General features: G+C 35.5%; 1 protein-coding gene across 1 annotated transcript in view; it reads right to left on the bottom strand.

The window, feature by feature from the left end:
* Nucleotides 1-4,556: 4,556 nt before the first annotated feature.
* Nucleotides 4,557-13,934, bottom strand: part of LOC148949944 (acyl-CoA:lysophosphatidylglycerol acyltransferase 1-like) — a 43,036-nt gene continuing 33,658 nt past the window's right edge. Inside the window, exons 4-5 of the mRNA XM_089092025.1 lie at nt 11,512-11,654; nt 4,557-7,444 (exon numbers count right to left, since the gene is read on the bottom strand). Of these exons, the coding sequence (XP_088948151.1) occupies nt 7,196-7,444; nt 11,512-11,654 (392 nt within the window). The 3' untranslated portion in view covers nt 4,557-7,195. The remainder of the gene's footprint in view (nt 7,445-11,511; nt 11,655-13,934) is intronic.

Raw genomic sequence — 13,934 nt, 5'->3', positions numbered from 1 at the left:
CTCAATTGATTAGATCAATTCAGTTCTTAAAATTTTCATTTCCAATTGAAAAAAAAAATATTTCCAAGTATTTTCAAAACTAAACATTATACTGTTTCAAATAAAAACTTGTTTAGTACAAAATTAACCGACTGTCAGCTTTTATTCAGTTAATTAATTGATTTTACTTCTCCTTAATATTCTTGAACACAAACAAACCATCATTTTTTTTTTTTACAAATATCATCGATTCACCTTCCATTCTGAATTTGCACCTTGGATTGAATAATTTCTGTGTCGACAAAAAAACAACTTTTTTTTAAACGTTATCAATTCATTATTTACTTTGAACTTATAACTTTTATGTCGACAACTGAACTTTTTTGAACGACAGAGAAACTAACTGATACTTGATACTTCTGATACTAATTGATACTTTTGATACTAACTGACACCTGATACTTTTGATACTAACTGAAACGCGATATAATAGCAGAAGAGTAGGATATTGTGTATTGTATTCTAATTAATATTGTAGAGTTATAATATTGTAATAGTTGTAATATTTTAATAGTTGTAATATTGTATAAACATGTAATTAATCTTGTAATACAATATTCTAAAGAATATTGTATTCTAAAGTGAAAACACCATTAAATAGAATCGTATTACTTAGCTACTTAATCAAGAATACCCTTTGGCAAACATTGCTAACTGTTCGCAATCCAAATACATAATTGATGTAATGATGTATGCCACTGTTGCCAGATATCAGCTCAAAACTAAACATCAGCTTTGGGCATTCTCAACCACAAAGCAAAAACACTTACAGGTTTTCACTGTTTTTGCATGCTCAAATTTTTAGTAAAATTAGGATTAATTTTGAAATTTTGTATTTACACATTTTTAATAGCAAAGTCGCTATAATTATCAAAATGTCTTTACACAAAAAATAAGCAAAATAGTTCTTAAGACCCACATCGGGTCGCTAGAGGCTTTTATTTAACATAAAGACAGGCATTTACACATGTTGTTAGCTATAATCTTTGTTTTTACATCAAGGGCATAAATTACAAATAAATAAAAGGAACAAATTGTGTCTCAACACTAAATAGTATATACATTATGACTATCACTAAAATTCTAGCCATCCCCCTCGAAACCCCACGGTATCCAAAACCCATCTGAAAAACTAAAAGAAAACATATAACAACCTCAATATATCATAAAATATACGATACTATTGGGCTAGAAACCATAAATCTGAAAATGGCATCTTTCCAGTTCTTATGTTGTGAGTCAAATGAACAGAGCCACAAAGCGTATCCCATGCGTTAATCTGGTGATTTGGACTATGTTCAACTTTAAAAAGAAATGACAAGTCAAAATAAACTTGCCATTTTTACAAGTTAAAATGACACTTTATATATGATTGACAAGTTGAAATAAAAGCTGAATGCATTTGTTTTTGAATTAGGAAAGATGAAAGCTAATAGAAACAGTTTCCTCATATATATACTGAATTCGTAAAAATAAGATTATGTTACTAATGTACTAATTACTAAATTTAAAAGTTATGGTACTAATTAATATAATAATTACTAATCAGTACAACGTAAAACTACTAATGTGAAATACTTAAGAAAAGAATTTTTCAAAAAAAGTTCATCTGCTTCTCTAGCACAAATATGACTTTAAAATGAACGAAAAAACGAGCCATCTACAAATCACTGACATTTCTCAAGTCGTCATGTACGACTAGAGTAAGCATAGGGTATAAACAGAATTCTTCAGAAGACGGGATTTTAAACTCAAAGTTAGAGTTAAGGATAAATAGAAATATAGCGGTTTCAGAGGGGGAAAGCTAATATTTATGGGTAGTGTCTAGCGTTAGTTTCAAAGATCCTTTCAATCCACCCAATGCCAGGGGGCTTATCTAGGCCTTTCAGGGAACTAGTCATAATCAAGTTGAATATTGTATCCCCTCCCCTAACTCAAAAACTACCTGACAAAGACCACAAAGACGCTGTTTAGCCATCTTGCATAATCTTAAAAACAGAAATTCGCACGAAGAGCCTAAATGCCCCTCTAACTCAAATAATCTTAAAAATAAAAATTTCCAGGAAAATCCTAGAAACATCTAGTTAAAAACACAAAATTCCGAGGAAAATCCTATAAACCTCTAGCTCAAAAAATCTTAAAAATAGAAATTCCCATGCAAATCCAAAAAACCTCTAGCTCAAATAATCTAAAAATTAATCCCAGGAAATGACTAAAACCTCACTTTCGCTCTTTTGCAAAATTAAGATTATCATATATACCCTTGGGTTTAAGTTTAGAAGCCCAAGGCAAGCGAAATTTTGGGAGCCTCAACAAAGGTGCTACACCACTATGTTGAGGTAAGCAAAGCCTCAAAGTGAGACCTCTTATCTAGGATGTATTATTTAAGATTAGTGCCTCTTTCCTGAAATGATGGATAAGGGGCCAAATTAGGGCCATTTTTTCCATGAAGCTTTCATACTCCTTGGTTTCTTTACTTAAATTAAAAGCTCGAATTTAAGACGTGAATTGCTTAGTAATAAAGAGTTTAAGAATTTTATCTATGTCTCAAAAACTTATTTTGCATAACTATGTTTTGGGCACCTAGGCTTCAACCTATACCGGCATATTATTTTTAATGGATACCTGGTATCGCAAGAAAAACACTAAAAATACAAGCTGACAAACCGTCCGATTTTGGTTGGTAAGAACCGGTTTCGTAGTCACAAAATGCGCAATAGTTAAAAAAAAAAAATCTTTAAGAGGCTTAGATGATATAAATTCGAGGAAAGAACGTTTTAACCCACATTTGACGATGTTTTCTTTGGGACTATGACCCCAGGTAGGCAATAAGATCTAAGACACAGTGGCGTCAATTTACGCAAATGCAGAGGGTAGCGCGAGTGACCATCCTAACCTATCCCAAATTTGGATTTCAATTAAAGCTCTGTTTAATTGGGTTCAACCTAGCTTTTTGAGCGTAGGCATATTATTTTGTTATTTAAACCATTTTTTAATGATTAAATGCACATTATGGTAATGCCTGGACGCTAGAGGTTTTTGGTCTGTTTTATTTGTCAGAGACGAATTTGAATTTCCTCTCTCATCAGTTACCAACCCTTTCCGTTTCTTTTTCTTTCAGTTTCTTCGGTCTTTTTTGAAATATTGTCTGAAATTGCGATTTTCAATTTTTTTTATTCTTTTCTTGTGAAAGGTTTCGGAGCACAAAGAGACTAAAATTCTATTGTACCTTGTTTTTTAATATTTATATTTGTGCATAGTTTTCTTGTTCAAGATTTTAAAGCACTAAACAGATGATCTGTTTAGAGTTACCCTAGCCGAGTGGATGGCCGCTGGAATCGTAATCCTATGTCCTTTGGGACGAGGGTTCGAGTCCTGGTGTAGCAAATCGTTTGGATTGGGGTTGGAGTCATTGATGTGACTCTGCTAGCTCAGCCGCTATTACACGCGGAAGGCGAATCTTGGGCGTACATTTCTCTACAAGTGAGCGATTGTCAGTTAAGCGTCAAAAGTTAACCGTTGCTTTTACGGACTACATTAATTCCTCCAGATGTTCGTTAAGTTTGAAATCAAATACAAAGGAGAACCGACAATTGCTTTAGAGATTTTTCAAACCTGAAAACAAAAAATAGAAAACAAAATAAAAACAAAAACGAAAACAAAAACGGAAAGCAAAATAGAAAACAAAAACGGAGGAATAGTGCTTTTCGTTAACCTAAAAAAAAAATTTATGCTAGCGTAATGAAACTCTTAGGAATTGATGTATATTTCAAATTAGCACCCGGCTTAGCTGTTTTCGCGTTCCTATCTCCACACCTTCCATAATGGGAGAGGGTTAATAGATTCTGTGAAGAAGTCTATATATATCTTTTTTCTTTGAAAAGTTCGGCTTAAAGCTTTTCTTTCCTGAAAAGTAGATCTTTGCAAGACTTGAATCGATTCTAGGATGAACTTGAATTTTGCCTTCCAAGTTAGGAAAGGAGTAGAAGCTTTTTAGTTTTTTAAGGACATTAATTTACAACAGAATATTTTTGTTTTCAAGAAGCTTTATATTTTTGTTTTTTTTTTTCAAAAATTTTATTTCTTAAAATGCCGACCCACTAAAACAGATTTTAAGACTCATACCCCTAATTAGACGTCAGTATAACTGTTAAAATGAACTTGTAGACACAATCTCTTTTTGTTAACTGTCCAAAATCGTAGACAGAGAAAGAAAAAGAGAGAGAGAGAGAGAGAGAGAGAGAGAGAGAGAGAGAGAGAGAGAGAGAGAGAGAGAGAGAGAGAGAGTTTCTCATATCATAAGCTTAACCAAGGAAAATGATCAATCGTTCTTTTTAGGTTTAAGACCTAATAGATGAACTTAGTTTACCAAAAGATCACCACTTCTTAGAACCTTTTACCAAAATAAGAGTTATTATGTAAAAAAAAAAAAAAAAAAAAAAAAAAAAAAAAAAAAAAACGGTTTCATTGGCCCAAAGACTTGAACCAATTAATTTTCAAATTTTATTATATAAATACACATATTGCACACGAAAATTTGAACTACTTTTCACAAGGGTATAAATAAATAATTAAATAATATATGCCTGGATAATCCATTCAAACGATAAAACAGAAGGGCTGCACGCAAGAGGCTAAAAAAACTCGAAAATAATACATACATACAAATTAGTAGACACAAACTTAATATATGTGTTATAGACTTCTAGTAAGGGGGAAGGGGGTATTTTTGTGTGTGTACTGCACATAAGCAAGTATCTGCGAAAGATACTTCTAATAGCAATGACGATTAAAGATTGACAGTATTATATAAGCATCCACTGATAAACCTAATATAATTATGATAAATTAATTATAATTATAAATTAATTATAATTCCTAATATAAATTATGATAGTAATGTCAAAATGTAAAGTTACTTGGTCTTCAATGTCTGAAAGCAGATTTATTTACTTTTTACAAGAAGCCCTCTTCTTGGCTCTCCAAGAAGCTATCTTCTATTTTTATTTTTTCTTCTAGTTACTTGCTAGTTATCTTCCATCTTCTGGTTATCTTCTATTCTTTTTAAAAGAAGCCCTTGAGCAATCTTCTATTTTCTAGTTATCTTCTATTTTATGTTTTTTTGGAGATATGGTATTTTAGCTAGAAACTCTGTTTAATGGTTTTAGAAATCCCTCTTGTCTTTTCAATAGGAAGAAGAATAACAGGTAGAGACAGAAGACAGAGGAAAAAGAGAGAGAGAGACAGAAGAAAGAGAAACAAACAAATTCTCAAAGCTAAAATACAGTGCTAAAATCTTAGTATAGGAACAATACCCATTTTTAACATACTGATGAGTATTTAAAGTGTGTAGACATGATATCTCCCCCCATATGGCTCCTTGTTTGGTGATGTTGCACTACAATTTAAACACAAATTAGTGATCTGATGTAAATTTGACTTTGAGCGGTTCCTAAAGTCGACACCACTACAAGCCCATTGATATTTGACTCAATCCCTCCCCCATGATGTTCACAGAGCCTTTTCTGCTTGACACAGTACTAGCCTCCCTCTTACCCCTAGCGTTTTTTCTAAAAAAGGCTCGAAAAACATGCTTTTTTTTATTTCTAGAGAAACGCTAAACAAGATGAGTTAGAAATCCCTCTTTTGAAGTATAAAACCTCTCTACTGACCAAGGTTGCCGAACGGAGATAAAAACTGCCGTTAACATTTATAACAATATACACAACTCTAAACTCCAACCTTCCTACTTTGCATACAACACTTTTTTTTTTACTCAACTTTTCATTTAGTATTAAGCTTTGGTTTAGAATTCTGAAAGGAAAATGTCCTTGCAATGGACTAGCAACTTTTATTTCAGGTAGCCAGATAGGTGGCCAGATTTTCACTATAATGCCTTTCGCCCTTCACGTCGGCTTTTCCAAGTTCAATTTCTATTCATATACAAAATAAACAGCTCTGGGTAAACAAAACTGCACATCACTTTTAAGATAATTTTATCAAAAACCCGGATACTTTATCACCGATACAGAAGATAATTTCAAGTTTTACTTAGAATATCTATTCATAACATGCTACAGTTCAGACACACAGGGAAGTGATGAAAGCAAAGAAAATTTAATATTCAGATGCAAAACTCTTAAGAGGAGGGGGAGAGGTTTTCAATCAACTAAATGATCCCTTCTCAATAAAACAAGCCAGGCTTCCCTTTCACCATTGTAGGATATTGCAAATATTTAGTTATGTGTCCAACCACAGGCTTAGAGACCCAACAATTCGATAGAAACAATTGGAAATGATCATAACAATGCTATGTTACTTATTAAGATAAGTAGGAGGCATAACACTATTTAAAATGTTTTCTGGGCGAGGTACAAATTCATATCATAAAAAAAACCTCTTCTCAAATTCAGTGAATTTCTTAGGGGGATTATCCCTATTGCCCCCTCCTTCAACAGAAGATAAGGTAAGATATACAGTGCTTTAAATTACAGTCCCTACCGGCAGTGCTGATCTCCGCTTCTTGACCTATCAGTCAGGAAGTGCAATGAGAAGTTGGGCCAACCATCCTCTGCTTTCATAAACTCTTCTGATTACTTTCCTTGGATTTCTCCAAGGACGCATTTGGATTTGGGTTAACACTGACCAAGCTCCCAGACTCACGCCACTGACCCAAGCTCCAAACTAAATAATTGGCGACACCAAGACTTGAACCCCCATCCCGAAAGATATAGTATTACAAATCTAGCAGGCCAACTACTCAGATCCAATCTCTCCTTAAATATGCTTTAGCAAATATTACCTGATGCTTCCCAAAACAGCAAGCAATATTTGTCTTTATGTGTTTTCTGTTAATTATTTGTTTATCTCTATGCTTGTTTATTTTTCTCTCTTGTTACATTACTATGATCAGAATAGAATATTGAATATGGGAATTAAAAATTAAAATAATATAGCGTCCACAAATAGAGGCAACACAACAGACCGTAGCTAGATCCAGTTACAACAAATAAATAACACTAATAACCTACATCACTCACCCTATTTCAAATGAACAACACAAATATCCTATCAAAACAAGAATTCCACGCAAACAGACCACAGCAACACTCCTGTAAAACTAACCTACAAAACGATCAATATCTCTTTCACTCAATTAGGCAACGAGCGCACTCCATAAACTAGATAAAAGTGAGAGATGAAACAAAGAGGACGCAATGAAGAAAAGGTGGAGGAGAATAAAGTAGGTATAGTCCGTTGGCAGTTTCCTCGGTTTCATCTTCCTAAACTGAGTGTAATCTTTGTCCGGATAGACCCCTGTACTGTAGTAACTCTCAAGCATTTCGTCTTTTTCAGCATATCTGTCATACATCCAGGTAGCAATTTCTGAATTTTTCTCAGGTAGCTAAAAAATTAAAGATAGTCAATTAACGAAATAATTCATTTCCTAGTGTCACTTAGTTGTTAGGACCTTAAAAAAAAAAAAACTAATTATGCCACTTTTTTGTTCTTGTTGTAGGGATCCCCGTTCGGAAAGAATAATTCGGAAAGAAAAATCCAGATATTTTTGATTGTTCTGTATTGATTCTCAAGCATTTTGTCGTTTTCAACATATCTGTCATACATCCATGCAGCAATTTCTGAATTTTTCTCCGGAAGTTATAAATTTAAGATATTCAATTAACGAAAGTATTCGTTTCCTAGAGTGTCGTTTTCTTTTTAGGACCTTAAAAAAGAAAAAAACAAATCTAATCCTGCCACTTTTGCGTTGTTGTTGTATAGCAGAATATTCCCAGATTTTTTCCAGATCCCTGCTCGGAAAGAAAAATTCGGATAGAATAGTCCGGATTGTTCTGTAGAAATTTTCAAGCATTTCGTCTTTTTCAGCATATTCGTCATACATCTAAGTAGCAATTTCTGAATTTTTCACGAGAAGCTATGAATTAAAAATAGTCAATTGACGAAATAAGTCATTTCCTTGAGTATCGCAACCCTCTTCTCTTCTGTAAATAAAATGATTTTTCAGGACCTTGAAAAAGAACAAAAATAATAATTATGTCCCTCTTTTGTTCGTGTTGTAGGGCCGAGGTTCTCAGATTTATTCCAGATCCCTGTCCCTTTGGGTCTAAGATTCATGGGCACTAATTGATTCCAATGGTTGGCTACAGGACTATGCTCCAGATTTTGAAGAACACCTTTTCTCGGTATTTTCACTAGAATAATCGAAAAAATGAAATGACCCCCCCCCCTCGATTTTGAAAATACCCATTTTCATATCTTCCTATAAAAAAAATGCCCCCCCCCTCAGCCCTAAATTTTCGTCAATATTCACCCCTGCTTAAATTAGATCATATTTAGGTCTCAGTGTTGAAAATACAGGCCAGAATAGTGGGCGGATTCTGCAAAATTTCGTTGACAGATTTCGCCGTTAACCTTGGGTCAGGCTAAATTTTAGAATAAAATATTTGTGTCGGAAGAATAGATAAATGGAAATCAACTACCGAGAGCCGCTCATTGCTCTATTCCTTTTCCCATCTTTATGGTTATCCCTCATAGCCCCTTAGAGTAGGAAAGAGGATTTTCGCTGAAAAACAACTCACCTTAAATAAGCGTGTTAAAACCAAGCTCTGAAGTACGCTCTTTCACAAATTAATCCCATTATCAAATTATCAGATTATCCTTATTATCAGATTATCAAAATAAATCTCAGGCTCTAAATTTCCTAAATATCTTATATACTTGATACAATTTGGAAACATAGACGAATCACAGACTTTCATATAGATCACACAGACTTTCACAGACAACATGCCACTGATCACAGACAACATACCACTGATCACAGACAACATACCACTGATGTTGAGATCCAATACCACATTCTTCCTTTTGTGGAGGTGCTCGTATCAAGGAAGAATACATAGCCCAGTCACTTCTCAACTGCATGTTATATACCCCTGGATTTTAGTCTTACCAAGTCAGAGTAGCTAGTTACACCTCAGGACAGCTGGGCCGGCGTCCATAAACCTAGTCTGTGCAAAAGAAAATAGCCCACCAGCGCCCTATCAACTGCCTGTATCTTAACGAACTCAACACAACCTGGAACCCCTATGTACATCACTAATTTGGGTGGTGTGAATTTAGCTATCTGGCATGTTCCATTGCTGAACCCCAGATGAAGAGCTCTAAAAATTGCGGAAAACTGAAGTTATGTTTTTCAGTGTTAAAAACAGCTAGAGAGAATTACTGGATCGAAAATCCCTTTCTAGGTATAATCGTAGCATCACCAATAAGCCACTGATTTTGTTTGATTGTTATTTTTTTTTGTGTGTAAAAACCAACCGCATACCGGAGATATACTGCTCCAGTTTTTAATTGTTCCCTGATAGTTATTATATGACGCATGTTGTACATAAAGAAATAGCTCTGCTAGACCATGAGTAACTAGAACTAGAATTACTAGACCAAGACTGGGTACAGCTCCTGAAATTGATGCTTTAAAATGTAGTATGCTGTTGCTTGTATGTGTTTACTATAACTTTTTTTCGTTTTTCACTTTTTCTGTTGTTGTTTGTGCCCAATCTTTTCCCGTTGATTCTAAGAAGGGATATTAATAAATTTATTCTATCGAAACTTCTTTAAAAATATTTACCGAAAAGTAGGAATAGAATCATTTCATTTCTTTCTATGAAAGGCTATACAGAGGGAGTTAAAAAAAAAGAAAAAAAAGACGAGTTATTTTTGTCTCTGTTAGCAGCTGATGGTAGCAGTTATACGCGCTTATGCTAACCGAAAGGCATATATTTTGAAATTAAGGGTTTATGTTCCATCCACATATGCAATTTTGGAACCAGCCAGAAACCAAATAGCCCTCACAGGTCACAGGTAACATATAAACCACAGGTGAACTTTAATTCGAAACCTCAGAAAGAGGGGCCTTACAAAACAGTTGAATTTTTACTTACTTCCCGATTGTTTTATTACTTCGTTTTGTTATTTTAGAAAGTACGAAACGCCTTCCTAAAAAATCCTTTAGGGAAAAAGCAAACCTTATCGATAGTCGATATAGAACATTTATGAAAAAGAAATAAATTGGATTTTTTCCTCTTATGTTTTTTCGAACAATCATACTAAAATATCTCCTGTAAAATAAGAGAAACACGAGACAAAATAAGGGTTGACTTTTCAACCTTTTCCCTAAGGCAATATTAAAGAAAAAATCAAGAAAATGGTTTGTCGATATAGCCTAACAGAGGCCACAAAGGTTTGTCTACAACCCTTAGTAGGTTTTTCTACCCACCTGAGTAGTTTATCTTTATCAAATCTAAGAACTAGAAATCCTAGTCTTTCTCGCATCTACATATATAAAATCAAGTTTGTGTGCATGTGCAGTTTTTCCCATGCTCACTCGGGCCTGCAGGCCATTCATAGCCGGTTCTTTGTCTAGCTTCCTTGTGCTTGCTCTGGCCTTTGCAAATACAGCCCGACATCATTTCTTTCCATTTGCTCACCACGGTCAGAAGCTCAGGCGTTCCACATTTCCGTTTTCTCTCCATCTTCGATTGCACCTTTTTTCCCACCTTCCTTTTCCTGTCAAGCTCTTGCTTCTTTTTTTTTTTTAGGCTCTCCTATTGCCTTTTTTAGGCGTTCCTTGATTCGAGTTTTTATAACCTATCCCATTTTTCATCCTTCTAAATATCACTGTGGAACAATTCAAATTCCAATCTTATAAATAAGTACTAGCGAAGAGCCAACTTTTTCAGCCCCTCATAGGCGACGGCAAGTTTCTAGCTTGTGAATAAGTACTAGCAAAACCAACTTCTTCAGTCCCTCATAGGCGACGGCTTTGCCGGTATATAGCAACCAAATTCCACTTCGTCAGCTTCATTGGCTTTTCATCATCTCCCCCACTCACTCAAGCCTTTGAACCTCAAAAATACAGCCTAACATCACCTCCCTACTCTCTCTACGGTGTACAACTAGGGCGTTTGATGGCTTATGCACGCTTGATGCCACATTTTAATTTTATTTCTAGGTTTTTAAATCCTATATACATTCTCATGAGTAAAAAATTGTTGTACATAAATTTCTATGCTTTTTGCTTGAATGGTTTAAGTAGAAATTCAACAGAAGAATTAACTAACCAACAGATAACCTCACAACACCTCTCTACGTGCTACTGAGGCTGGTAGCACAAGCCTTCAACCCTCAAATATCTAGCCTAACGCCACCTTCTTCTACTTGCTACAGTCAGCATCTGAGGCCTTCGACAATCGAACTTTGGCATTATAACTTTCTTTTGACCATTTTACATACAGCAGTTTATTAACCGTGCCTTGTATCCACTCTTTACAAACATAGTGGACGCTTTAAATGCCGGGTATATCGTGACAGTATACCACGTTTCGCCTTTCTTAATTCCAGAATAAATTTTACCTGGTGTCAATCTGAATTATAATAAGGAAACATTACCTGTGATACTGAGTAAACTCTGTAGTGGAATACAGTATCTCTGGGTTCAGATCTACCAATCAATATATCAAAAATATCCAAAGGTTTTCCGTTTGTGTAGGCTATAGTTACATCAACAATATACTTCATGTGCTTGTGACATTCTGGAATAGAACATAGCTTTACCTCACTAAAAAAAAGAAAAAGAAAAAAAAACTTTCTGAAAAGAAACAGAATTGTGCAGTTGGTGTCATGAGTGCGTGCATTGATAAAGGTATTCGCGTCCCAGCACCGCGGTTTTACTTCCCTAAAGGTTGCCTGAAATAGTATATACAGGTGAGATAAGGAGGCCGCTGAGGTCAGTGGCGCAATTAGGGTTGGGACACCCCCCGGTAAGATTACAGCCTAATTATGCATATTTTCACTTATATTTGCGCCAACCTGTTGATTTGCATTATTGCGACAATCCTATGTCTTCTCTTGTATTGAATAAAATATAATACAAAAAATAAAAAATATTTCTTCTTGGCAGGCACTCCCCCCCCCCCGAAGTGGGTTCTGCATACTTGGCAAGTTACAAGTATAACACTTTCCTGAAGTGGTTTGTGGTCAACATAAGATTTATTTAGGCGTAAAGTTATTACACCTAATATACTTGCATTCCAGAAACCAAAAAGACATAAAATAATTTTTTATACCTAACAAAGCCCCGCGTCTTTTTATCGGTAATAATCAGTATGTGTAACGGAAGAAACGGAAAATATTTTCATTAGCTTCTAAATCAAACTAGTTTTGTGCCACACATAAAAGCTTCTCTACACTAGCCATAATGTTGCCAATAATTCGGCACTTTACACTACCAACCATGAAAAAAAAAAAAAAAAAAAAAAAAAAAAAACAACTTCCCATGGACATATATTACATGTTTTTGATGCCTTTGTATGACTCGGACAAAATTTTCGTGGGAAAGGGGGGTTGTTTAATCCAGGTAGCTCCCCCCTAGATATGTCCTTGGCTAGAAGCACTAAATTTTAAGTGATAAAAAGTCACATATATCAGGTTGAATAAACCCATAATTTGACCTTTTTGGGACCTTTCATTGAGAAAAGGCCCTTTTTGAGTATTCTCATTTACCCCCCCTAAATTTGGAAAATACATTCCCCTCCCCCTCCCCCCCCTCATAATTTTCGTGAATTGCCCCCACTGCAGGTTGTACAACATTTAAAGTACCGAGTACATCGGGATGCACGCTTTTTTCGCCCCTGGACCCATTTTAGGTCTATTCATAACTGAAACCACGCGCTTTCCCAAGGTTTCTTTTGGTCGTTGAAAATTATGGAATTCGTCTTACCACATTTTTGTCAGTGTTGCCATGTTGAGCCGTGAAAATCCATAAGAAAATTAATAATAAAATCGATAGGGCTGTCCGTCCCCAGATGTCAACAATCTATTGATTCCTAAAGTCAACTATGCCTTCAAAAGAAAGCTACTTGGTGACTACCCGAAAGCTACTGAAAGCTACCCGTTCTTAAGCTGTTTGGTGACTCAAAGTTTTACTTTTTTTCACCATTTCTCTTTCTTCTTTTTTTCGGCAGCTACTGCCAAAAACTGTATAACTGCAATTGGAGGTTTTTTCATTAAGATTTGAATTCACAATTTCCCTAATTTTCAATCATATTTTTTCAATTTATGATGATTATGAGCAAACAAATGAATATGAGAACCAGTACTACCGGGTCCGGGGAAACCGACGATGCTACCGCGTCCGGGGCTGCCGACGATACGACGACCGCAAATCGTGCGAATACCTCGACTTTGACAACTCCACCCTCGGAGGCCATTTTATCACCTAAATCGACTTTATCAATTGATACCCTCAACATCAGAACACTTGCAAAACAAGGAAAGAAGGAACGACTCCTGAGAAAGATAAACCGTTACAACTGGGACGTAGACGGGCTATCCGAAACCCACCTCCCATTCACTGGCGAAGAAAAACTTGGTGACGCTACTCTTTATACTGTCAAGACGCAATAATAGGAAACACTGGCAGGGAGTTAGCTTCCTACTCTCTAGTAGAGCTAGGAGATCCCTAATCGCACCAACACCCATCTCTGAACGTCTGATCATGATCCGCCTGAAAGGCTCACCAGCGAATCTCTCGATCATCCAAGTACATGCAACTGAATCTAGCAGAGATGATGAAAAATCTGAAAATTTCTATCTTCAACTTCAGTGTCTAGTGGACTCCGTGCCAAAAAAAGATATAGCGTTTGTCATCGGGGACTTCAACGGCATTTTCGGTGACGACCCATCTGACAACAAGGACGTGATGGGTAAATTTGGCCATGGCCAGCTGAACGAAAGAGGTGAGCTCCTAATCAAATTTTGCCGAGATAGTGCTCTCATTATCACTAACACATTCTTCAAACGCAGAGCCCGAC

The sequence above is a fragment of the Artemia sp. Qi Xiang Cuo genome, chromosome 7 (genome assembly GCF_049724085.1).
Source record: "Artemia sp. Qi Xiang Cuo chromosome 7, ASM4972408v1, whole genome shotgun sequence".
NCBI classification, from domain to species: Eukaryota; Metazoa; Arthropoda; class Branchiopoda; order Anostraca; family Artemiidae; genus Artemia; species Artemia sp. Qi Xiang Cuo.
The sequence above is the reverse complement of the archived record's forward strand: the minus strand, read 5'-3'. Positions and strand labels throughout refer to the sequence as shown.